Source organism: Coregonus lavaretus (genome assembly GCF_964263955.1).
Source record: "Coregonus lavaretus genome assembly, chromosome: 1".
NCBI classification, from domain to species: Eukaryota; Metazoa; Chordata; class Actinopteri; order Salmoniformes; family Salmonidae; genus Coregonus; species Coregonus lavaretus.
In genome coordinates, this window is record NC_139988.1 from 42,569,228 (window position 1) to 42,595,385 (window position 26,158).

The 26,158-nt window shown below is 44.2% G+C and overlaps 1 protein-coding gene across 1 annotated transcript; it reads right to left on the minus strand.

The window, feature by feature from the left end:
- Window positions 1–1,742: 1,742 nt before the first annotated feature.
- On the minus strand, window positions 1,743–25,477 carry LOC311128489 (tumor necrosis factor receptor superfamily member 6-like). The gene is made up of 9 exons (XM_084160660.1): window positions 25,377–25,477; window positions 23,460–23,604; window positions 23,077–23,211; window positions 12,230–12,347; window positions 4,368–4,441; window positions 4,135–4,233; window positions 3,882–3,934; window positions 2,268–2,286; window positions 1,743–2,152 (listed from the first exon to the last, which is right to left on the minus strand). Exons 1-9 carry the CDS (start codon window positions 25,413–25,415, stop codon window positions 1,833–1,835), a joined length of 1,002 nt encoding a protein of 333 aa, XP_084016786.1. The 5' UTR covers window positions 25,416–25,477; the 3' UTR covers window positions 1,743–1,832.
- Window positions 25,478–26,158: the final 681 nt, after the last annotated feature.

Sequence of the window (26,158 nt, forward strand, 5' to 3'; positions counted from 1 at the left end):
CAGTGGGGAAAAAAAGTATTTAGTCAGCCACCAATTGTGCAAGTTCTCCCACTTAAAAAGATGAGAGAGGCCTGTAATTTTCATCATAGGTACACGTCAACTATGACAGACAAAATGAGATTTTTTTTATCCAGAAAATCACATTGTAGGATTTTTAATGAATTTATTTGCAAATTATGGTGGAAAATAAGTATTTGGTCAATAACAAAAGTTTCTCAATACTTTGTTATATACCCTTTGTTGGCAATGACACAGGTCAAACGTTTTCTGTAAGTCTTCACAAGGTTTTCACACACTGTTGCTGGTATTTTGGCCCATTCCTCCATGAGATCTCCTCTAGAGCAGTGATGTTTTGTGGCTGTCGCTGGGCAACACGGACTTTCAACTCCCTCCAAAGATTTTCTATGGGGTTGAGATCTGGAGACTGGCTAGGCCACTCCAGGACCTTGAAATGCTTCTTACGAAGCCACTCCTTCGTTGCCCGGGCGGTGTGTTTGGGATCATTGTCATGCTGAAAGACCCAGCCACGTTTCATCTTCAATGCCCTTGCTGATGGAAGGAGGTTTTCACTCAAAATCTCACGATACATGGCCCCATTCATTCTTTCCTTTACACGGATCAGTCGTCCTGGTCCCTTTGCATAAAAACAGCCCCAAAGCATGATGTTTCCACCCCCATGCTTCACAGTAGGTATGGTGTTCTTTGGATGCAACTCAGCATTCTTTGTCCTCCAAACACGACGAGTTGAGTTTTTACCAAAAAGTTCTATTTTGGTTTCATCTGACCATATGACATTCTCCCAATCCTCTTCTGGATCATCCAAAGGCACTCTAGCAAACTTCAGACGGGCCTGGACATGTACTGGCTTAAGCAGGGGGACACGTCTGGCACTGCAGGATTTGAGTCCCTGGCGGCGTAGTGTGTTACTGATGGTAGGCTTTGTTACTTTGGTCCCAGCTCTCTGCAGGTCATTCACTAGGTCCCCCCGTGTGGTTCTGGGATTTTTGCTCACCGTTCTTGTGATCATTTTGACCCCACGGGGTGAGATCTTGCGTGGAGCCCCAGATCGAGGGAGATTAGCAGTGGCCTTGTATGTCTTCCATTTCCTAATAATTGCTCCCACAGTTGATTTCTTCAAACCAAGCTGCTTACCTATTGCAGATTCAGTCTTCCCAGCCTGGTGCAGGTCTACCATTTTGTTTCTGGTGTCCTTTGACAGCTCTTTGGTCTTGGCCATAGTGGAGTTTGGAGTGTGACTGTTTGAGGTTGTGGACAGGTGTCTTTTATACTGATAACAAGTTCAAACAGGTGCCATTAATACAGGTAACGAGTGGAGGACAGAGGAGCCTCTTAAAGAAGAAGTTACAGGTCTGTGAGAACCAGAAATCTTGCTTGTTTGTAGGTGACCAAATACTTATTTTCCACCATAATTTGCAAATAAATTCATTAAAAATCCTACAATGTGATTTTCTGGATTTTTTTCCCTCAATTTGTCTGTCATAGTTGACGTGTACCTATGATGAAAATTACAGGCCTCTCTCATCTTTTTAAGTGGGAGAACTTGCACAATTGGTGGCTGACTAAATACTTTTTTTCCCCACTGTACACTACCAGTCAAAGGTTTGGACACACCTACTCATTCAAGGGTTTTTCTTAATTTTTACTATTTTTTACATTGTAGAATAATAGTGAAGACATCAACACTATGAAAGAACACATTTGGAATCATGTAGTAACCAAAAAAGTGTTAAACAAATCAAAATATATTTTAAATAGACACCACGCCAATACTGGCAGGGACAGTACCACTGACCTTACTGTATATACAGTATCTACACCTGTTCTAACCCTGAGTTCTCCCCTGTGACGCCATGCTCCTTGCTGCTGATGATAGCCTTGATATCCTCTGCCTTGGCCTTTTTCTTCATGCGGTGTAGAGTATTGACCAGTTTCTCAGAGGCTGTGGCCATCCCCTCCTTTTCCACCCAGGCCCTCAGTAGGCTGGAGCACTGCTGCTGGGAGTCATTGGGAAAGTCCAGCTGGTGGCATTCTATGGCGGTATGTTTCATCCCGCTGCGCTCGGCCACCTGTTTCATGTCCTTCCACCCCAAGGCGTTAGCGATTTCTGGGAGGTGTGGCCTGAGGTCAACACCTGAAACCAAAGAAGAAAGAGGGATTATGGGTAAATCTTAGTTGGAAATTATATACATAAGTGTCATATAAGCACACATGGCACACATCAGTAGTAACATTGATGATGTTCTTACCTCTAAGTGGATGCATTTCCTGTAAAAAAATAAATACATGTAAAACACATTCACTATTGATATTTAACTCACTAATTATAATAGATGACATGATATGTAACAGTGATGTAGCACTAGAGATGCATGTGTGTGTTTTAAGTGGTGGCTGTAGTCAGGAACAGAGTGGAGTAGTGTGACACTTAAGTGATAATGCCAGAGAAGCCGGTGTTTGGAGGATATATTGGCACGGGTGTTGTTAGGCCTGAGACGAAGTCAATATATCCTCCAAACACCGGCTTCGAGGGCAACAAGGAGAATGGCATAACAATGAAGAACTCAGGGTCATTCTGTACATTAGTTTATACTGGATTAAGTTTAATATCTTGGTTCCAACAATTTATATTATTTTCTAAGACGTCAGTTGGCTCTCGGCAAGGTTTTGTATATCTCATCTCTCAAATGAATATCCTTTTCTGACTCTAATAGGATTTCCTCAAGATTGCTCTGATGTCCAAAAGATTTGAAATCGAAATTTCGTGATATGAAACTTTTAAGTGGCATGTATTTGAAAATATCTACATTCCTCACTTTTATACAACGGGTTACCAACATATTCAAATAATGATTGACATATTTTCATTAAAAACGTTATTTTGATAAATGTATTCATAGTATTTCATCCTTCCACAAGATATAGTCCCGACACAAATATAGGGTTGCTACCCAAGCCGGCTGGTCGTTCGTTCTATCGGTTCAGTTGCCAGTCATTCAGTCTTTTTGTTCTGTATCTATGGACACGACCCAGTCGTTTGTTCTAAATGTTCCATTGCCATACTGGCTGGCAACGTTCTTATCCCTTGCTTGCTAGCTAGCCAACTACGGCTAACTTACAGTCACGGCAAACAGTGCAGACAGAATAACAACAGTAGCTGCATTTGCATATGTTTAAGCTGTTTTCTAGTGGCATTTATTTGGATACATCCATAACAATGAGCTACTGAGGCGTGATTTCGCCTGGCATAGAACAGGACACTGTTGTTTAGAGGAGCTTGCCAACAACACAGCTAACACAATCACTTCAAACTGAAGCTGGAAAGACTGCAAACTAGCTGCACTTAGTTTCTTTTGACCTTTTTTCAATTGATATTTATTTGTATAAATCCATAAAAATTATGCCAGCTGATTCATGATTTCGACTGGCTGAGAAACGCTGCCTGCCTGTCTGTCTCGTCCCGACCCCTACATGTTCATTACTATGGGACAGCTGGAGATCCAATTTGAATATTTAAACAATGTTGCAAATGTCGGAGAGACAGACAGCAAGGTTTATACAAATCTCCGCTATTGAAAACTAAATGTTAGTCTAAAAGAAAAGTTAGATAATGTCTAGATGCTTTTTATAGTGGAGATCAAGTTTATAACTTGCCTGGCTGGGCTGATGAGACAGTGGATTGTGCAGTCAGATGGAACAGAGTAAATAGGCATTTTACTGTCATAGATTTAGCCGGTGGTAACTTGTGGAATAGACACCGGTTGGAATGCGCTTTTAACCAATCAGCATTCAGGATTAGACCCACCCCTTGTATACAGCATTCAGGATTAGACCCACCCCTTGTATAAACTGAAGATAATTACCTCCGCTACCTCTGAACTCCGGTTGGGCAGTTCGGTCGAACCACCATTTGGCCCTAACAAAGGAAAATAGAGACATTTCAATGCTATTTCAAGGACGACTCAAAACCAGATACTTTTGGAAAGAGAGCTTTTCAACAAGCCAGACTTCTCCTCTCTTCAACCGCTTTACCAACTAAATTAGAGAATAACCTCTTCTGCCCCCTTCTGGTGATTTAGCATAGTCTACAACTGGCAGAATGACCCAAACGCTTACCAAAACAATATTTCTTCTTTCGCCACAGGTAAATAGGCACAAACAAAGCGACAAGAAGAACAGCAATCAGGACAACTACTGCTGCCAAAGTGCTTCCTCCTGCAATAAATTAAAATAAAAACCTAATTTTTATATTAAAAAACAACCTTATAACATTCATACTGTAAGTGAAAGCACATCTTCCAAATCATTGTAATGCATTGAAATGTTATGGTTTTGCTCAATCCCCAAACCTTGTTCTTTGACGGCATGGCATATGGTGTTGTTAGTGGCGCTACAGGCTACCTTGATGCCCTCATCCCCGCATCTTCAAGAGAAATGATAAGATTTGATGCAGAAAGGTATCGCTCTAGTCTATAGCCTACACCAGATTTAATGATAACACTTTACTGTAGGTGTCCTTATTCATGCATTCTTAATCCTGTCTATCTTAATCCTGGTCTTGGGGACCCAAAGGGGTGCACATTTTTGTTTTTGCCCTAACAGCTGATTCAAATGATCAACTCATCATCAAGCTTTGATGATTTGAATCAGGTGTGTAGTGCTTAGGCAAAAACAAACATTTGCACCCCTTTGGGTCCCCAGGACCAGGATTAAGAAACACTGATATAACACATTACAACATTTGTCATATGATGTCATAAGTAGTTTTAAACAGTCATGAGTAACGGCATACGATTATATAACACTAGTTATAATGGGTGTTAAGGCGTCGGTATGCTCCTAGCAGAACTCGCCTAGGCATAGTGAATGTCTGTGATTGCATACTCCTGAAATACCTTCGCTTGAAAAACTATAAAAAAGCAGCAAAATCACTGTTTGTCCTTCTTGAGTGGCCGTAAGCCAGTACACTTCCTCAAAATAGTCAGAATTATTCTAAGATAACTCAAGAAATCTGTAATTAATTTAGAAGTTTATGCCAAGGAGGTCATAGTCACGCAATTTCACAACTAACTAAGATGTTTGGTGCAGTATTTCTCAAGTGAAAAAATTTGCAAGTCGTAGGTCGTTGAATGACAACAAACACTTCATTAAAGAATCCCTACTGTTGACCAATCACCGCGTAGACCTCGGCAACCGAACTTCGACTAACCTCAAGAAAAAATTTAATGTGCTCGAAACAGCTGACCTGTTTAGACTGGGAAGCATACTTTAAGCTTTATAGGCGACTGTTCATCCTGTTGTCATATGCTCTAATGTCAACTGTTAATAACAACTGCTATTACACAGTCTGCCTGACAACTTATGTCTTATGTTATTACATGCTACATAAGTATCTACACTCCAGATGTTATGACCATGCGTTACATCATTTACCAAACTCTGTGTCACATTATTACAGTGAATGGAATGATGGGTGTCATAACCATGTCATATGCCATTATAGAGTGTGCACAAACACCTTAAAGATGGAATCTGCAGTAGTGGAAACAGCGCCACTGTCCGCTCCACCGCCATTGTTATTGTTTTTGTTAAGTTGACAAAGCATAGTTGAGGAGCTACGTGGTAAAAAAAAACAAAAAAACTGTACATTTTCTGCTGTTCTATCGCACGTGCAATGATGTCCAAAGGAAAAAAAATCTGTGTTTGTCGTTTGCAGTAACTTCTTTGTTGTTGTAATGTCGCAAATGGACATGTTAGTTTCAACATTAAAGATTCCAGCTTTAAGTAAACTGATATTAATTTGTGGTGTTATAAAACAGTAATGTTCTTAATACCACAGAGTTGAGAGTATAATAATATGCCATTTAGCAGACGCTTTTATCCAAAGCGACTTACAGTCATGTGTGCATACATTTTTACGTATGGGTGGTCCCGGGGATCGAACCCACTACCCTGGCGTTACAAGCGCCATGCTCTACCAATTGAGCTACTGAGGACCACAAAACCATTTAGGATCTCCAAGAAACATGGGCAAATTGGAGCACTGATGTATTTAGGATTATTATTTTTTTGACACAATAAACTGCTGAGTTGTACAAATTGGACCACATCCTTTCCTCGATTCCTTTCCTCTTTTCCAGCTTCATTTCCTTCCCTACCTCCCTACCTCTATTTCCTCTCCTCCTTTTGCAAATTCGTAACATATTGTATGTTTTGCAAATTCGTAACATATAATAGGAATTGTAATTTGTAACATATCATACGAAATGGGTGATGGACATCCACAAATTAATACATACCATGCAAAATGTAACATATTGTACTAAATGAAGTGTCTCGGATTTACTTACAGAATAATACGAAATGCTCTGAGACCAGGATGTCTGGAGAGATACATGTTACCCATTTATGTCATTGTTACTGTAGCCTGCACAACCTCCTTTTTTCACAGCTGTCACAAATCCTGTTCTGCCCCAGAGAAGTTTATTGTTTCATTTGTTGTAATAAATAAAAATGATAATCCTAACTACGTATGTGCCCATGTTTCTTGGAGATCCTGAATGGTTTTGTGATACTATAAACTCATCCTGTGGTATTATGCACATTCATAACTGTTTTATAACACCTCAAATTAATGTCACTTTACTTAAGGTGTCTGTGCACACTCTATAACGGCATATGACATGGTTATGACACCCATCATTCCATTCACTGTAATAATGTGACAGAGTTTGGTAAATGGTATGGGTCTTTCTATAAACTAGTGTACCAGTGAGGATTTCCTACACTGGACAACTTGTTACAGCTGTTGAAAAGTCATTGATAATAATCCTCCAAATTTGTTAATGTCATTACATTATGATATAAGGGGGGATCATAGCTATATTCAATAAAATTCACAAGTTGATTTAAAACCTATGTTTAATCCTTTATCATGGTTGGTGTCTTGACGGATTTGTCCAAAATCGTGTGACATAAAACATTACTTTTCTGTCCTTGCATTTATGGCAGTGTAAGTTGTCGCTATATCATATACTAATCAGTTAAATTAGACATTGAACTTGAACCCTGTAAGAATCCTGGATCTAGCTGTCGGACAGTTTTTTTGTATAGACATCTCAGAAATGCAGTGTAACTGCGTAACACTTCGTCCTTATGTTATGGGGTGAAAACTTTTCATGGGCACACAAATCCAAAATAATGTATGCATTGCAAAATGGAATGCTTCTAACCGAAATAGTCACCTTACCTTGATACTTCAAACTTAAATCAATACTATCATTAACGTGGTTCTTCAATAATTATGCATAATAGTTGTTGCATGGGCATTTGGTGTCTAGCTGATTAGTTACGCGTCACATTTTCACACATTGTCATCTGATCCAGGAAGGAATTTTCAGAATGACAGTCAAGTGACGAACAGCTGTTGTGATCGGGCATGCGATGCAACAACAGCCCAAGTGCTAGAAAATTCACAAGGGATGTCCAGAATATTTTGGTGTTTCATTCTTTACACCGGTGAAGACAGTTGTGCCTGGATCCATGTTGGATATAACATCCCTAGCGAATTGATGTTGTCTGCTTGATTTACAGCAGGGTCTTGTTAGATTTAACAGAGAAAGCATCAAGGTAATGAGTTCATGTTTTCATATGTATTTGTGCCTCGGATTGGACACCGAGTCTACTGTGCGCAATTGTGTAGGATAGACTATTGCGCAACACCCAACGCTATTCCTATTAATTATTCTGGATATAATGACAACAAATTACATAGCCTAGTGGGCTTATTCACAATATGATCTGGTAATGAAATAACTTGACGAATAAGTTTTGTTTTCCATGTTAAACCTGCTATTTTAAACAAGTAGGCAACTTCAAGGGGCTTGAAGTTGCCTACTTGAACTTGAATGTGGAGCTCAGAAATTCAAGTACTGGAATAGGCCTAGCTAAAATCAGACATTTCCTCAATTTGGTGCAAAAAAAGTTATTGTAATTATTGTAGTCAATTTATAAGTTCTCCTGTTACCTTATAATTATCTGTGATTTCATTTTTGGTCCGTTTTTGTGAGAGATGTGGCCACTTTAATTTGTTTCCCGTCGCTTCGATTGAAGGGTGTTGTGCTACTCTGTTGCAGTAAAACCACATGTGGTTATTATGAGGAAGACAACAGCTAATGCTGGCTTCAAGTTGGCATTCCATACAAATCCTTCCATTAAAAAAGATGATAAAAACAGCGATGGTGAGTTTCAAATGGTGAGCTTAATGCTACCGCTATTCATGGCTTTGTTATGTGTGCCTGCGTCAGCCACATAGGCTACAGAAAAATCGGCATGCATGCATTTAGTCAGGCAATGTCCACATTATTCTCACATATTTAAGAATGTAATAATAATTTGAATATAAATGCATTGGCAAGGCTTTAAAAAATAATTATTGGATTTCCAAGATGGCGTAGCAGTGCGGTTGTGTACTATGTGTGTGTCCGTGTAAATAGCCAGTTTTCTTTATTTCTTTATTATTTTTCGTACATATTTCCCTATCATGCTTTTCATCCTTCTACTAAATATACTTTCCTACAACCCGCCTCACTCAATGTGGAACGGATTATATTATTGACTTTCCTTTTATCTAGAATCTCCAGTTGAAACAAGCTAGCCAGCTAACTAGCTACTTGCTATTAGCCACCGTTAGCGGTTTTCACCCAGAACATCAGATTTTCTGCCGGAATAACTGAATCACTGGACATTAACACCGGATCGCAACTAGCTAGCCGCAACCGAATGGATGTTGCTGTTGGCTAATCACCACTGCCCCCGAAGCAAGCACCAGTTAGCCTTGAGCTAGCCTCGAGCCAGGCCCATATCCCGGCTATCTACCTCTCTGTCTACCGGACGGGAGTAGCCAGCTAACTAGCTACTTGCTATTAGCCACCGTTAGCGGTTTTTCACCATTGTCCGTGGCCTGCACTACCTACCAGCCAGCTCTAGCCTGGACTATTATCGGCCAGTCTGCACTGTCTGCACAGCACGTTATCGACCCAGAACATATCTTTTTTTCTGCCGGAATCACTAAATCACTGGACCTTTAACTCTGGATCATCGCAACTAGCTAGCTGCAACCAAATGGATGTTGTTGTTGGCTAATCAGCCTTGAGCTAGCCTCGAGTCAGGCCCATCTCCCGGCTATCTACCTCTCTGTCAACCGGATGGGACCTCCTAGAGTCGACACAGAGCCCCGCCGATCCATCACGACTGGTCTGCCGACGTAATCATCTGTGGTTTCAACAGGCTTCCCGTTGCGACGACCACGAAGATCCATCTGCTAGCCCCGGCCCGCTAGCACACGCAAACTACAGCCGTGCTTCCTGCTAGCCAGTGCTGTAGCACCAATTCGAACTGCTCTCGGACTCACATATTGCTGTTCACTGGACCTTATGATCACTCAGCTGCACAGCTGATGCCTGCTGGACTGTTCCTTTACACGATACCCTGTCCTGTTTATCTGTTTAGCCTCAGCCCAAACTTTCATCGCCATTACCAGTTGTTGTCTTAGCTCTCTCGAATAACACCTGTGATTGCTTTATGCCTCTCTCCCATGTCAATATGCCTTGCCTATTGCTGTTCCAGTTAGTTCTTATTATACAATTTCACTGTAAAGCCCCAAGTCCCTCTCAAACTGCCTCAAATAGCTCCTTTGTTCCACCCCCCATACACGCGGAGACCGGCTCAATCGGTGCCTCCAGTGATGATATCTCTTTCATTGTTACCCAACGCTTAGGTTTATCTCCACTGTACTCATATCCTTCCATATCCTTGTCTGTACATAATGCCCTGAACCTATTCTATAACGCCCGGAAATCTGCCCCCTTTACTCTCTGTACCCAACGCACTAGAAGACCAGTTCTTAAAGCCTTTAGCCGTATCCTTATTCTAGTCCTCCTCTGTTCCTCTGGTGATGTAGAGGTTAACCCAGGCCCTGCAGCCCCCAGTATCACTCCTACTCCCCAGGAGCTATCATTTGTTGACTTCTGTAACCGTAAAAGCATTGGCTTTTTGCATGTTAGCATCAGAAGCCTCCTCCCTAAATTTGAGTTATTCACTGCGTTAGCACACTCCGCCAACCCTGATGTTCTAGCAGTGTCTGAATCCTGGCTTAGGAAGGCCACCAAAAATTCAGAAATGTCCATCCCCAACTACAACATTTTCCGTCTAGATAGTACTGCCAAAGGGGGTGGAGTTGCAATCTACTGTAGAGATAGCCTGCAGAGCTCTATCATACTATCCAGGTCTGTGCCCAAACAGTTTGAGCTCCTACTTCTAAAAATCCACCTTTCCAGAAATAAGTATCTACCTGTTGCCGCTTGCTACAGACCCCCCTCAGCCCCCAGCTGTGCCCTGGACACCATATGTGAATTGATTGCCCCCCATCAATCCTCAGAGTTCGTACTGCTTGGTGACCTAAACTGGGATATGCTTAACACCCCGGCCATCCTACAATCCAAACTAGATGCCCTCAATCTCACACAAATTATCAAGGAACCTACCAGGTACAACCCTAAATCCGTAAACATGGGCACCCTTATAGATATCATCCTGACTAACTTACCCTCTAAATACACCTCCGCTGTCTTCAACCAGGATCTCAGCGATCACTGCCTTATTGCCTGCGTCCGTAACGGGTCCGCGGTCAAACGACCACCCCTCATCACTGTCAAACGCTCCCTAAAACACTTTAGCGAGCAGGCCTTCCTAATTGACCTGACCCAGGTATTCTGGATGGATATCGATCTCATTCCGTCAGTAGAGGATGCCTGGATGTTCTTTAAAAGTGCTTTCCTTTCAATCTTAAATAAGCATGCCCCGTTCAAAAAATTCAGAACTAATAACAGATATAGCCCCTGGTTCTCCTCAGACTTGACTGCCCTTGACCAGCACAAAAACATCCTGTGGCGTACTGCATTAGCATCGAACAGCCCCCACAATATGCAACTTTTCAGGGAAGTCAGGAACCAATATACACAATCAGTTAGGAAAGCAAAGGCTAGCTTTTTCAAACAGAAATGTGCATCCTGTAGCACTAACTCCAAAACGTTTTGGGACACTGTAAAGTCCATGGAGAATAAGAGCACCTCCTCCCAGCTGCCCACTGCACTGAGGCTAGGAAACACTATCACCACCGATAAATGTACAATAATCGCGAATTTCAACAAGCATTTTGCTACGGCTGGCCATGCTTTCCACCTGGCTACCACTACCACGGTCACCAGCTCTGCACCCTTCGCTGAAACTTGCTCTGCTGCCAATGACTGGAACGAATTGCAAAAATCTCTGAAGCTGGAGACTCTTATCTCCCTCACTAACTTTAAGCATCAGTTGTCAGAGCACCTTACCGATCACTGCACCTGTACACTGAGACCCATGGGACGGCGCACAATTGGTCCAGGGTAGGGGAGGGAATGGCCGGCAGGGATGTAGCTCAGTTGGTAGAGCATGGCGTTTGCAACGCCAGGGTTGTGGGTTCGTTTTCCACGGGGGGCCAGTATGGGAAAAAAAAAAAAAAAAAAAACCTGTCAGGTGGATGGATTATCTTGGCAAAGGAGACTCCCGAGTGGCGCAGTGGTCTAAGGCCATTGGTGCCACTAGAGATCCTGGTTCGAATCCAGGCTCTGTCGTAGCCGGCGGCGACCGGGCGCACAATTGGTCCAGGGTAGGGGAGGGAATGGCCGGCAGGGTTGTAGCTAAGTTGGTAGAGCATGGCGTTTGCAACGCCAGGGTTGTGGGTTCGTTTCCCACAGGGGGCCAGTATGAAAAAATAAAATAAAAATGTATGCACTCACTAACTGTAAGTCGCTCTGGATAAGAGCATCTGCTAAATGACTGAAATGCCCACTAACAGGGATGTAAACAAAATCAGAGAAATAAGCTTTTTGTGCATATGGAACATTTCTGGGATCGTTTATTTCAGCTCCTAAAACATGGGACCAACACTTTACATATTGCGTTTATATTTTTGTTCAGTGTATTCAAAACGACGTATGACAGCTTATATGTTATATAGCTGTTATAAAGACTTCATGAATGCATGAATAAGGACACCTACAGTAAAGTGTTACCGATTTAACAATGTGTCTTTAACCTTTAGAAAACAATAAATCAATGTATTTTGATAGCTATTTGGTTAAAGATGTCCACTACAGTATCTTGGACTTACGTGGTACACGGGTAGCAGGCCCTGCAGTGCTCCTTCCCCTTGTTACAGTAGTGGCCCTGCTGGCATCGACATACTGAGTCCCTGAAGATGGTGCATTTTTTCTCCATCTCCAGATTGACTACGAAGGACAACCACCACAGTGACAATACATTACAAAGGTTGGGTTACGGATGTAACCTTGTTTCTCTGAGTAGTGTAATGGGTCGCCAAACGACCTATGGGAATTCCTTCCCCTTCACGTGATGTGATTGATATGCTTAATATCAAAGATGTTTACAGTCACGCCACACCCTTAGTGTACCCACATGACCTGTCACTATAAAAGGCGGTATGGCGCGACATACTGTCTATTACTTCATTCGAACCCCACGGAGGGGGAGGAATGACATGAAAGCTTTTACTCTACTCAGAGAACCAAGGTTATATCCGTAACCCAGCATTCCCTTTAATTTTCGTAACAGGTCGCCAAACAACCTATGGGAGAGGTTGTTCGGACAACAGAGTGGGATAACTCACCATTTAACCTGGGACATCCTTGTATCCACCACAGGATGCAACATAATATAAATACCCAACAGGGTAACACAGGTGGTCACTCGGTATAACATATTATGGGGAGTCAACGACCAATCCTATTCACCTGAAGAAAAAACTGAAAACACGGCCAACGGGCCAATGGATGCCGAGTCCGCCCTCGGAAGCCCCGCCATCCTGGCTATAATACCGGGGCTCGCATTCATTTCCTAAATTCTTCGCTCTTCAGCTCGCCTGAAGGAAAAATGTGTCACGCAATTTACTAACTTTTCAAGCACACGAAGGCTATGAGATTTGGCTCTGACTTAGGTGTCTGTTAGTGGGGAGAGAGTACTCGTCCCTCTAGATGTCGCGAGTTTTGGGTATTGGTATCGGTTTTTGTGTTTGCTAAAAGCTAACTACTTTCTGCTCTGCTTGTGTAGCTTATGCTTCCTTGTTTGGGTAGTATTTGTGTTTGCTAAAACCCCACTGCTTTCTGCTCTGCTTGTGTAGCCAGTGCTTCCTTGCTTGAGTAGGATGGCCAGTGGTAAGAGTAAGTTAAAAAAAGGCTAACCAGCCGAGTTTGAACTTCTGATCGTGCCCTAGAGCATGTGGTTTCACAATGAAAATGAAAGATACTCACGAGTGCTGTCCTGTTTGCCTAGGTTGGAAACACGCTCAAGAGGCCTTGGCTTGGACCAGTTCGCATTACCATTGTCTCCGGGCTGGGTTCAACTTCCATTGGGCGTTGGGCTGACTTTGTGAGGAAGATTGGGGCTGCTGGCGAAAGGTTTTCCGGTGAGGCGACCTAGGAAATGTGGTTGTCTGAGGCCGGGAGAGAGCACCAGCGGTGGTCGGAGATGATGAGGGTGTCATCTTAGCCGAGTGAGGGTAATTCCAGTTTCTCTGGCAATGTTCAGAGTCCAGATTCCGGGGATGATATGCTATCCCTGGTTGGCTCTGGAGGGTTTTCAGAGTGTGAATCAGATGACATCAGTCCAAGGCAGCCTGAATCCCCGGCGTTGGATTCGGAGGGGGAGAGTGAACCATTGGTGGTTAATGCGCCTTTGATGGAGCTGTGTTGTAGGGCGGCAGATCACCTGGGGATGGGATTGGCCATCTTTTCCCCCTCAGCGGAGTTCCTCCAGGTTTGGGGGAAGGTATTTACCTCCTGTCCCTGCAGCGGTGAAGAGTCGCTTACCCCTGTTTAAAGATTTTGCCGATGAGCTAAAGGTGACCTGCGATTCCTCTCATTCAGCCAGGCTGGTGCTAGCAGGTTATGGCGAGTTCATGAATGTAGAGGGTATGGAGGAGGCGGGGCTCGTTGGCACACCGCCAGTGGATGGAAGGCTGGCAAGTTACTTAGCTCCAGAGGCTAACAAGGGGGCTAATCCTAGCACGGTGATTCCGAATAAATAGTGCAGGTTCTTGGCGGATCAGCTGGACAAAGTGTACCAGGCTGAGGGTATGGCGGCCCGGTCGTTGAATGTGGTCAAAATGCTGCAGATGTACCATATTGATTTGCTGCAGGAGCTGAATAAGACCGTAGAGGCGGGGAAGCCGGTTTTAGAGTTTCTCTACGAAATCCGTGTGACTGCTGATTTTGCGCTGCGTCTTTCCCGGTTTACTATCCTGGCTGTTTGCTGTGGCAACAGTGCTCCCAAGTGACTCGGTCGATGGGGGCCTGGTGCAGGCCGGTTATCAGAATGGTGGTACCACGAGAGCCTTTCGGGCTCTCCCTATCGCCCGCACCTTTTCTATGGTTGTGGAGGTCTGATGGCCTCTATGATACTGTAGCTGCGGTGCCTCTGGAACTTCCGTTGATGAATCTGTTTCAGTGTTGGGTGATTGCTACGCGTCTGGACGCACCTCGCCACTGCCATTCGTTGCTCAAGGTATTCCGTTGTGCCTAAGGGTGTTGACTCCTTGGAGAGACCCGCGACTTCTGTTGCAGGGGGTTCTCAGGGGCGGGGTAGTGTCCTGCAGGGTGATCACAACAGATGTGTCCATTCTGGGGATTTGGTAAACAGTGCAAAGGGCACCACATATCAATTACCTAGAGCTACTGACTGTTTTGATAGCGCTGAGGCGTTTCCTTCCGATGTTGGAGGGCCAGCATGTGTTGGTAAGGTCCGAAGACAGGACGGCGGTAGCATATATCAACAAGCGGGAGGGGGGGGGGGGGGGGGGGGGACGCGGTCTCTCTCTCTCGTAAACCTGGCCCGTTATCTGCTCGTATGAAGCAGTGCGCATTTCCTGTCGCTTGGGGCGACGTATCTTCCCGGATCTCTCAACGTGTGTGCGGCTCTACTTTCCGGGGGTCCTATCTCTACGGAGTGGGGACTGCACCCCTCATGGTTGCCCAGATGTGGGACCGGTTCGAAAGGGCCGACGTAGATCTTTACGCATGGCGAGAAAACTTACATTGTCGTCTCAATGAGGGATCTAGGCGCTCCGTTGGGAATGGATGCTTCTGCGTATCAATGGCCTCGTACTCTGCTCTATGCGTTTCCTCCGGTTGGACCTGATTCAGGCCACCATGGAGAGGCTCCGTCAGGAGGGTCTGTTGTTGATTCTGGTGGCTCCCTGTTAGCCCAGACAACCCTGGTTCCCGGAGATCATCCACCTGTTGGGCAGCGACCCACGGAGGGTTATGTGTCGTTGGGATCTATTGTCCCCAGCGCACAGGAGAATTTGGCACCCTTGGGTTTGGCCCCTGAAAGGTTGAATTTGATGGCTTGGGGTTTACTCTCGAACGTGATTACGACTATACAGTCAGCGCATGCATGCTCTATGACATTGTTGTATACATTTAAGTGGCACGCGTTTGAGGGTTGGTGTCAGATTAAAGGAGTTTCTCCTTTTCAGAGCTCTTTGGTGGACATTTTGATGTTCTTGCAAGAGCTTTTTGAGCAGGGCCTTTCTTTTTACACATAAAAAGTTTATGTGGTGTGTCATGTAGGGATTGACAGCTCTACCCCGGGGTCTCATCCTCTGGCGCGGTTCCTGAAAGGTGTGCGTCGGCTCAGACAAGTCTAAGCCTATGGCACCGACCTGGGACCTGGCTTTGGTCCTGAACGCTCTGTGTGAGCCTTCGTTTGAACCATTGGAGTCTGTGGACCTGAAGGTCCTTTCCTACAAGGCTACCCTGCTCAGAGCATTGGGGATCTCCAGACATTATCAGTACACCTGTTTGGAGTTTGTGCCTGGTGACTCCGAAGTGATGTTACGTCCCCCATGCAGCTTTTGCTCCCAAGGTTATGCCTATGTCTTACAGGTCCCTGGCCTTCGAGCTGTTCCCTTTCTCACCTCCTCTGTTTGCTTGCAGTGAACAGAGGTTGCATGGCCTGTGTCCGGTGCGCGCTTTACGCACGTATATGGATAGGACCAAGGGTATCCGTGTTTGTGTCCAGCTTTTTGTCTGTTTCGCTAATCCAGCTCGGGGTAGGCCTCTTTCTAGCACTGTCTTTTTTCATTGGATTGTGGAGGCTAACTCCCTGGCATATGACAGCAAATGACAAGGGTTGCCTAGCGGTGCACGTGCTCACTCCACTAGGGTTGTGGCGGTTTCTTGGGCATTGTTCAGGGGCATGACGATTAGTGATGTCTGTGTTGCAGCGAGTTGGGGTTCCCCACATACCTTTGTGAGGTTTTATCACTTGGATGTAACTGCTCCGAGTGTGGCTCATATTGTTCACTTGGTAGAGCATGGCGCTTGCAACGCCAGGGTTGTGGGTTCGATTCCCACCGGGGGCCAGTATGAAAAATGTATGCACTCACTAACTGTAAGTCGCTCTGGATAAGAGCGTCTGCTAAATGACTAAAATGTCAAATGTAATGGCTTGGCCCTGGAGTGGGTGTTAGGCAGCACGCAGGTTTCACACTTATCCGGGTTACCACAGTTCCCCTGAGGGATTGAGCCGTGTCATTTTGGAGTCACTTTTATTGTACTACATATTTGTGCATCTGTAACTTTCTCACTCATCATTATTTAAGATTCATTCAGGATTATCCGTAATCATGGTAGCATCCACATTAATGTTGAAGAGTTTAGAAACATATTATATTCTTATGTACAATAAAAGTGACTCGAAAATGACACTATACATTATTTACCATTCATTTCCATTAGGACGGAGTCTCGACCCCGAAGCACTATGGATCGGAGTCGGCGGTAAGTGTAACTATTCTCTCACCGACACCGAGGCAATCGAAGCAGTGACAGAGACACACAGAGACAAAAAGCTATTTATTTTTATTAGTAATCTTTACTTATGTGAAAATCTGTTCTTTAGCAGATTGATTTAGTGCTGTAAACAGGTGTCATTCCACCAGTGTCAACAGTGTGAGAAACAACTCCCAGCCTCGGATGAGCAAAAACATTATTTTCTTGGGAGCTGAACATGCTCAAGCTCTTGAACTCACTGTCAGAAATTCAAACCGAGAGCTTTGAAATCACGACTTGCACGCTTTGGGGCAGAGCCAGGGAGTTGCTCCATTTCCAACACAACCAAAACAAACAGCAAATGCATCCAACACATTTGTAGAGTCACATGCTTGATGTAGTCATTGCGTGCTATGAATATGGGACCAAATACTTAACTTTTGACTACTTTAATACACATATAAGTGAATTTGTCCCAATACCTTTGGTCCCCTAAAATGGGGGGACTATGTACAAAATGTGAAAATACCCTCAAATTAAAGCTGACAGTCTGCACTTTAACCTCATAGTCATTGTATCATTTCCAAAGTGCTGGAGTACAGAGCAGAAACAACAAAACATGTGTCACTGTCCCAATACTTTTGGATCTCACCGTATATTCAGAAATGTACAATTTGGATTTCAACTGTGGTATACAATTGTATACGCAAGCAAGCTGAAAGCTCGAACTTGAAACATGAGAGGCTTCAATTTGGTGCAACAGCCCCCTGTATAGAACATCCATCTCACTGATGGTTGATAAGTAAGAATGTACAAGGTTGATGGTACGCTCACTCACCTGGTACACACAGCTGGTGTGGACATAAGATTGAGTCTGTAGTACCTCATGAAAGTCATGGGTGTTGCCCAACTTGCAGCAGCACAGACCAGGGAGGCCCCTATGAACAGTGCCCATAAAGTGTCCATACTCCTGGAGTTGGTCTACCTGCTGCAGCATATGATTTTGACATTGCATTGGTAATCCAATGTGCGAGTCTCTGCTTCAAGAAAGCGCGACCTTTGGTGTTCTCCCCACAACACACAAAAGGCTGTTATGTTTGACGAATAGTTCTTGTTGAAGCAACACAGACACTCAATGTATGGATCTCACGGCTCTCCAGTGTGGAGTGGGGAAGCGGGTGAAATGCTGATATTAGCATGTGATGATGAAAGCACCTTAGGTAAGACTGCTAGATTTGGCCAAAGCACTGCCTTATATCCATCTTCTGCTAAAATGAGGCAGGAAGGATAGGTAGAAAGTGCATGTCATTCTCCAACACACTTGGCTGAAACAATAGCCAATAGAAAGGCAGTTGACTGACAGCTCACATACTGTAGTTCAAGTGAAGACAGGGGCTCAAATGGTGGGCTCATAAGTGATCGTAGGACAATATCTAACTCCCATGAGGGTACTGAAGTAGCCTTGGGGGGGCCGTAGCCTGCGGTCTCTTTTCATGAATTGCGATACCAGAGGGTGTGCCCTTGGTGATGCACCCACAATCTGGCCATGACTCGTAGAGATGACTGCCATATGCGCTTTCAATTTAGATGGGGACTTCCCTGCAGCCATAAGCTCCTAGAAGAAAGTCAAAATGACAGAAATTGGGCAGGAAGATGGCGATTCTGCATGGTTGACACACCACTTCCTGAACACGTTCCACTTGAACGAATGCAGGGTTCGCGTAGAGGATGCCCTGGCTGCCTCTATTGTATCAATTTCCAAGGAGGTCAACCCTGCAGCTATGGCGGTCACATTCAGGGGCCACACCCATAACTTCAGTCTTCTGGGTTTGGGGTGCCAAACGTGCCGTTTGCTTGTGACAGGACGTCCGCTCAAAGAGGGAGTTACCATGGTTGGGAGGTTGTCAGCTGTACAAGGTCTGAAAACCACATACGACAATGGGTTGAGTTTTGCGATAAGAACAGATTGGTGATGGCCATTTCGAATCACGCCCAGATCATCTCCACTACCGTGGGATGTATCCTTCAGTCTGAAGGAAGAGGGCCTCCTCTCAAGAGAAGGTCTGCTGCCTAATTCTCCACCCCTGACAGATGTATTGCTTTAAGGGATGTGAGGTGTCTGTTTGCCCAAAGCAGTAGCTCCCTTGCTCCCTGGTGCAGTGCCATTGACCTCAGTCCGCCCTGGCGGTTGATGTGTGCAACCACAGTTGTGTTGTCTGTCCGTGTCTGTCCTTTCAGCACTAGGAGGAAGTGCTAGAGTGCATGGTGAACCGCCTTGAGCTCCAGTATGTTGATGTGAGCTGTTGTCCATGTTGCCGATTATACACCATGAACCCCTGACTGGTTCAAGACTGCTCCCCATCCCTGTAGGGAAGCATCTGTGGTCAAAGTCATCTGGTTGTGAACCTGTTTTCTCAGTTTGAATGTTGAAAGACAATTTGTCAACAATACCACTCTTTCTGGAGAGTGTTGCACGCATGATTTGAGTGTCCAGTGTCAAGCCCAGGAAGTACACACACTGAGTGGGGACCAGATAACTCTTTTACAAGTTCATTGGTATTCCCAACTCAGAGAGTTGATGTGAGACCATGGATGTGTGTGCCAAAGCTTGGCTTTGTGACCCTGCACATGTTAGCCAATCGTCTACGTAGTTCAGGACCCTGACTCCTGCTTGGAGAAGGGGGGCTAATGCTGCGCTTATGCACTTTGTGTAAGTGTGAAAGTGAGCGATAGGCCGAATGTTACAACTCAAATCTCAGTAATTGGTTGTGTGCTGGTAGAATGGGGATATGAAAGTACGCGTCTTTCAGGTCCACTGTGGTGAAAAATTCGCTTGGTTGTACTGACTGAAGGATGGTTCTGGTTGTCAGCATTTTGAAGGGAAGTGCTAAAAGATGACGATTCAGGCACCTTAGGTCCAGGATCGGACGAAGGCCTCCACCCTTTTTTGGTACCAGAAAATAGATTGAGTAGAACCCACAGTTTATTTGCACTGGTTCTACCTCTTCGATTGTATGCTTTTCCAGGAGAAGAGTGTTTGCTTTTGAGCAGGACTGCGAGCCGTTGTTTTCAAGACACCCCTGAAGCGTGGGGATCACTGAAAATGCTGCGGTGCAGAGGGGACGCAGCTTGCATATGGTGTGCCTCTGCCTCTTGGGCAATGCTGCGCTCCACCTCTTTGGTAGGACTGAGAGTGTCTGTTCCTCCACTCCTGAGCAGGTGTAGCTTGACTCTCAGCCTTGTTTCTTGGCATCCCAGTTGTGGCCCTTGGACGGGAGTAATTGTTTTCTGGCTGATGCATTCTTAGCTTTGGAAGGAGGTGGGTCGCTGCTGGGCCAAATGTCTGGCCAGGTGATATGGGTACACTTATGAGTGGAACCTTCTCTTTGTATGGGAGCATAGGTAGTGCCGTGCAACACACAGTGTGGCCAAAGAGTTCCCAACCATCTGAGCATTGCCTTGAAGACATTGGATGAGCAGGTTTGTCACTGTAAACTGTTCTTTCATTGTCTCAGCATCATACTTTGCAGAGAGGCATGCCTGCAGCTCCTTCTGATAGAAGGCCAATATCGCTACTGAATTACTAAGTCTAGCAGCTGAAGCAGTGCTGTCATGTGTCCTGCATAGGAAGCGATCAGATGCCCTACATCGTTTGTTAGGCAGCTCTTGGTCTTAACTGTGATGGAAAGAAGTAGGCAGAACAAGCAAAGCAAATGATTTGTCCATGTAGGGGAAAAACCATTCTCATCTGCACTATGAGCTGTAGGCATGGCAGGGGTTCTGTCATTCTGCATGCTCCAAGTGCGTTGGAGCTCACACACAAAGTCTTTGAACAATGGGATGGATGTCTCAGTCTTTGAAGAACTTAATTCATCAAACTTGGATGTGGATGCAATGGCAGTAGGGGCATACTCCATGTTGAAGTTCCTGCTTGCTTTCTCAAAGTTTTCAGACAAGGACATTTTCTGGTTGAGCGTCACTGCCTGACCGGCAGGCTGGGACTGAACGATGCTAGAGCCGTGGTGCATAGCATCATCATCACCAGAGTGCTCATAGTCTGTGTCATAAGAGTGGGAGGCTCTTGTGGACAGTACATCAGTGTCACCCGATTCAACAACCACACTCCGTTCAGAGGTAAGGGTTGGTACCGGCGGGGGAAGCCTGGCCAGGATGTGCTCGAGGGCAGACTCGGTTGCCATACGACTGTCCAGTGACTTAATCACCTTGAGCATCTCAGTGAGTCGAGATTTGTGCCCAGGCGAGGATTATTATTTTTTTTTATTTTTTTTGATGAGCAATGGTGTTTAATGGGTGGTGGATCACAAAGGGAGTGAGACCCATCATTAGGGAAAGGGAAGGGGGATACCTAGTCAGTTGCACAACAGAATGCATTCAACAGAAATGTGTCTTCCGCATTTAACCCAACCCCTCTGAATCAGTGAGGTGCGGGGGGTCTGCCTTAATTGACAGGGAGCAGTTGTTGTTGGGGGTTAACTGCGTTACTCAAGGGCAGAACGGCAGATTTTTCCACCTCGCCGGCATGGGGATTTCGAACCAGCGACCTTTCAGTTACTGGTCCAATACTCTTAACCGCTAGACTACTTGGAGCGCTTGGAACGATCTGCAAAGGAAGGTCTATGCTCATTGATCAGTGTGACAGACTCCGGAGTCCGGAGGCTCTGCCCCAAAGCGTGCAAGTTGTGATTTCAAAGCTCTCGGTTTGAATTTCTGACAGTGAGTTCAAGAGCTTGAGCATGTTCAGCTCCCAAGAAAATATTGTTTTTGCTCATCCGAGGCTGGGAGTTGTTTCTCACACTGTTGACACTGGTGGAATGACACCTGTTTACAGCAATAAATCAATCTGCTAAAGAACAGATTTTCACATAAGTAAAGGTTACTAATAAAAATAAATAGCTTTTTGTCTCTGTGTGTCTCTGTCACTGCTTCGATTGCCTCGGTGTCGGTGAGAGAATAGTTACACTTACCGCCGACTCTGATCCATAGTGCTTCGGGGTCGAGACTCCGTCCTAAATATGTATCAAGGTCCGGCCTTGAGACTCCCTCCTATATAAAGTTATCTGACTGGCACAGTCAAGTGTGGACTGTCAGTCTGTGGTGGACTCGGTCAAGCGAGGACTGATAGCCTACAGCATCGCTGGGCTCTGTGATCACAGCAAATCTCCAAGCGAGCGAGTGGTAATGCCAGATCAACAGGCTGACGTGCCAGTCAAGAGAGGACTGGCATGACACCGCAGGCAAACAAGTGCCAACAACAGGCGCCAACAACAAGCTAATTAAGGTAGCTATGTGTGCCTTATTTAGCTCGCTAGCTAGATACGAGCTAACTTCTGAGGTAACGGGACAGACCCGAAGCTAATTAGCTAGCTAACACACAACGGATGGATTGAAATACCTGACAATAAGCAATAAAAGTTAGCTAGTATAGGCACAATAACGAGAGAGAAGGGGAGAAGATTAGCTCAAAATCAACTACTCACAGCACCTCCTCGACTTGTTGAAGAATCCTAATTCCGTAAAGAAGTAATCCGAAGGGGATTAATAGCAATCTGTTTATTGTATATTTGAGATGCAGTATTGACATGTGTGTCTGTTCCAGGAGCGCGCACACGAACGCACCTGTCGGTGGTTACCCTTAACGAGCCCACAATAAAGAAGCGCACCTTCAGAGGAGACGCGAATGACACTGACGAAGGCTTAAGATGAAACGTTTGTCTATCTACCTACCCCTGAATGAAATAAATACTAAAATGAAACATTGAATATCCTTTTTGAATGCGGACCAGCTAACCAAATTTGGAATTCTATTACCTTTTGGCCGACGCACCTGTTGAGCGCAGTGGTCACACAAACTTTCATAATCTCGTAATGTAAAACACAAAGTGAGAATGAAGAAAAGACAGTGAACAAAAGACAGCATGCCATGCCACACCGCCTTCTATAGTGACAGGTCATGTGGGTACAGTAAGGGTGAGGCGTAACTGTAAACATCCTTTGATATTAAGCATCGCAATCATATCGCGTGAAGGGGAAGGAGTTCCCATAGGTTGTTTGGCGACCCCGTTACGAAAACAAAAGAGAACCTAATTTGCTACAGTAGGTAGGCCTACCTTTAAGGTGTCAGTTCTACCTGTTGTGTGTGTAGGCCTACCTTTAGGGTCGCAGGAAGTGCAGGGCTCACAGGAGTCCAGGGAGTTGGGGTCACTGTTGTAGGTCCTGTCTGCCTCACAGTAAACACAGGTCCTATCCTCTGGCCTCACACTGCAGTGGCTCTTCAGATGTTGGCCTGGACACAGAGTACCAAGACAGAATCAGAGGGAAAGACATAGACCTACGTAGCATACATTCATTTTATTCATGCAATTTACAGGAGTTGACTGGGAAAGTGCATGTTAATTAATCAACATTTCAGTTCTCCCTCCAATGTAAATGTGCTTGCGCAATTATAATGTTATTGTGCTGTCATGGTGGTGACCAAAAGAACGCTAATGTGAGATAGTTCGATACAGATAATGTTAAACATTAGATGCTTACCAGCAGCACAGAGACAGCAGGCCATTCCCTCATGCTGGTAAGTGCCATCTTGACAACTCTGCCTTTTGGTGCGCAATTTGCTAGTGATTAAGTTGTCTTGGGAACTCCGCTCTGCTTTGAATGGTGTAGCTAAACGAACCATACACTGTTAAATGCAATGACATTATGGAGTGTTATTAAAACTGACAGCAGTAGGCAGTTACAGTAGGCGCACTTGTGTGTGTGTGTGTTTGTGTGTGAGAGTGAGTGAGAGAGAGAGAGAGAGAGAGAGAGAGAGAGAGAGAGAGAGAGAGAGAGAGAGAGAGAGAGAGAGAGAGAGAGAGAGAGACTTATCAGTGATTTAAGTATGAGACATTGGAAGATCAATTATTATTATTAAGGAAAAGTGCATATGCGTGTAAACGTAACATAGTAAAGTTAAACCTGTATTAATTTGTGGATGTCCATCATCCATTTCGTATGATATGTTATGAATTACAATTCCTACAATATGTAAAAAATGTGCCATATGTATGATATGTTACGAATTCCAATTTGTTGTGGCTGAACAATTAATCAAATGGCCACCTGGACTATTTGCATTGACATCCCCCCCCTTCGTTTTTACATTGCTGCTACTCACTGTTTATTATCTCTGCATAGTCACTTTACCCCTACCTACTATGTACAAATTATCTTGACTAACCTGTACCCCCGCACATTGACTCGGTACCGGTACCCCCTGTATATCCCCTGTATATAGTCTCATTATTGTTATTTTGTTGGGTTACTTTTCTTATTTAATTTTTTTTTTACTGTTGTTTATTTAGTAAATCTTTTCTTAACTCTATTTTCTTAAAACTGCATTGTTGGTTAAGGGCTTGTAAGTAAGCATTTCATGATAAGGTCTACACATGTTGTATTTGGCACATGTGACAAATACAATTTGATTTGATGTTAACTAGGTGGCTAACACTAACGTTAGCTAGGTGGCTGAAGTTAGCTGGGCTAGAGATTAGGGTTAGGGGTTAAGGTTAGGGTTAAAGCTGCAATATATAACTTTTTGGGTGACCTGACCAAATTCACATAGAAATATGAGTTATAGATCTGTCATTCTCATTGAAAGCAAGTCTAAGAAGCAGCATCTGTTCTATGTGCACTATTGCTATGCTTCCCGTTCATAAGTTTTGTTTTTGATCTTTCACTTTCGGTTTTGTACACCAGCTTCAAACAGCTTAAAATACAATATTTTTGGTTATTAAAAATATATCACACAGTGGTGTTGATGGTACAATGATTATCTACACTATACTTGCTTGTTTTGTGACATAAACAGAAATTAGGCAAACTATTAGAATTTTAGCAACCAGGAAATGGCAGAGAGATTTCTGCATATTGCACCTTTAAAGGAAAACTCCACCCAAAAACTATCTTGTATTTGTTTCATTAGTCCATTGTTGATTGTTGAAGTTGCAAAGTTGGTATTTAGTTAAAATGCTAAAGTTGTCCTTGATGAGATTCGAATACGCAACCGTTGGGTCGCTAGACGTTCGCGTAAATTTACTATGAGACCAGGCTGGTATGGCAAGTTCCAACAAGTCAAAATCTCAAGTGAAACTACTTCAGCACAGACAGTTTAGCAACTTGACTAGGTTAGACTTTCGTTTATAGAAATACACTTATCTTACAGAGTGTTACCTGTCGATTAAATATTAATAAAAAAGATCAGATATTTATACATCGTGTTTGGTAGATGTATATACTGTATTTCATCCATGCAAGATTACAGCGCAGAGTTGATCACAGCGCAGAGTTGACTGACTTGACGAATATGGCTGTGAGAGTTTGTTTTGCTAGCCCAGGTTCTGACAATAATAACATCTATGAGTTTAACCTATACAGAGTATGTCAACAATAAGATGTTGATAGTCAACTCACCAAAATGCACAGGATATATAAAAAAGTATACTTGTTCATTTTCCAAATTGATGCCTCCAAGAAGAGGTTGCAACGCCCTGTGTTGTGGAATCTGCGCTCTGTTTTCGGTTTGGAGGGAGTACAGACAGTTGACCACAATTACGCAATGCCACTGTCAGGGTTGCGGACGTTTGTAGGGCGCATAGACAAGCAATGCCAACTTGGCAATGCGTGTGGGTTTTATTCCAACCGTTTTATTGAAGAAAACATCCAGTAAAAATATGTTTCACCATTGAAAGGGTTATCTCATGAGATACATACAATGAGTTGTTGAAGTAAGTTTATTAGGTATACTTGTTTTATGAGACAGGTCTATCTCTCCATTTACCACTAGGGGGAGTGAGGGGCCTTTGCGCGGGAAGGCCTGAGTTGCTCCTCTTTTTACTTATTTTCTGGGGTCCGTTATTGCAGCGATCCGTCAGGACTAGATGTGTGTGCTGGTAATTTTCCAAGCACACCAAGCCCCGAGGCAGATACGATTGTTTCATATCATAGTATCAAGCTCTCGTTCTACCATGCAGTGCAATAGAGATCATTGCTTGGTGATCCTCAAAAACGGTAAGGACTTACCTGGCCAGTGTGTTAGCTACATTCAACAATGTTTAGTCTGCATTTCATTGTGGTGACACTCATCAGTGATCCATATGGCCCAGAGACTTTCTTCAAATCAGGTGGTTAGGAAAAACTTATCATCAACCCTGTCCATACATTAATAAAGGTTGATGCAATCCAGAGATCCCTAC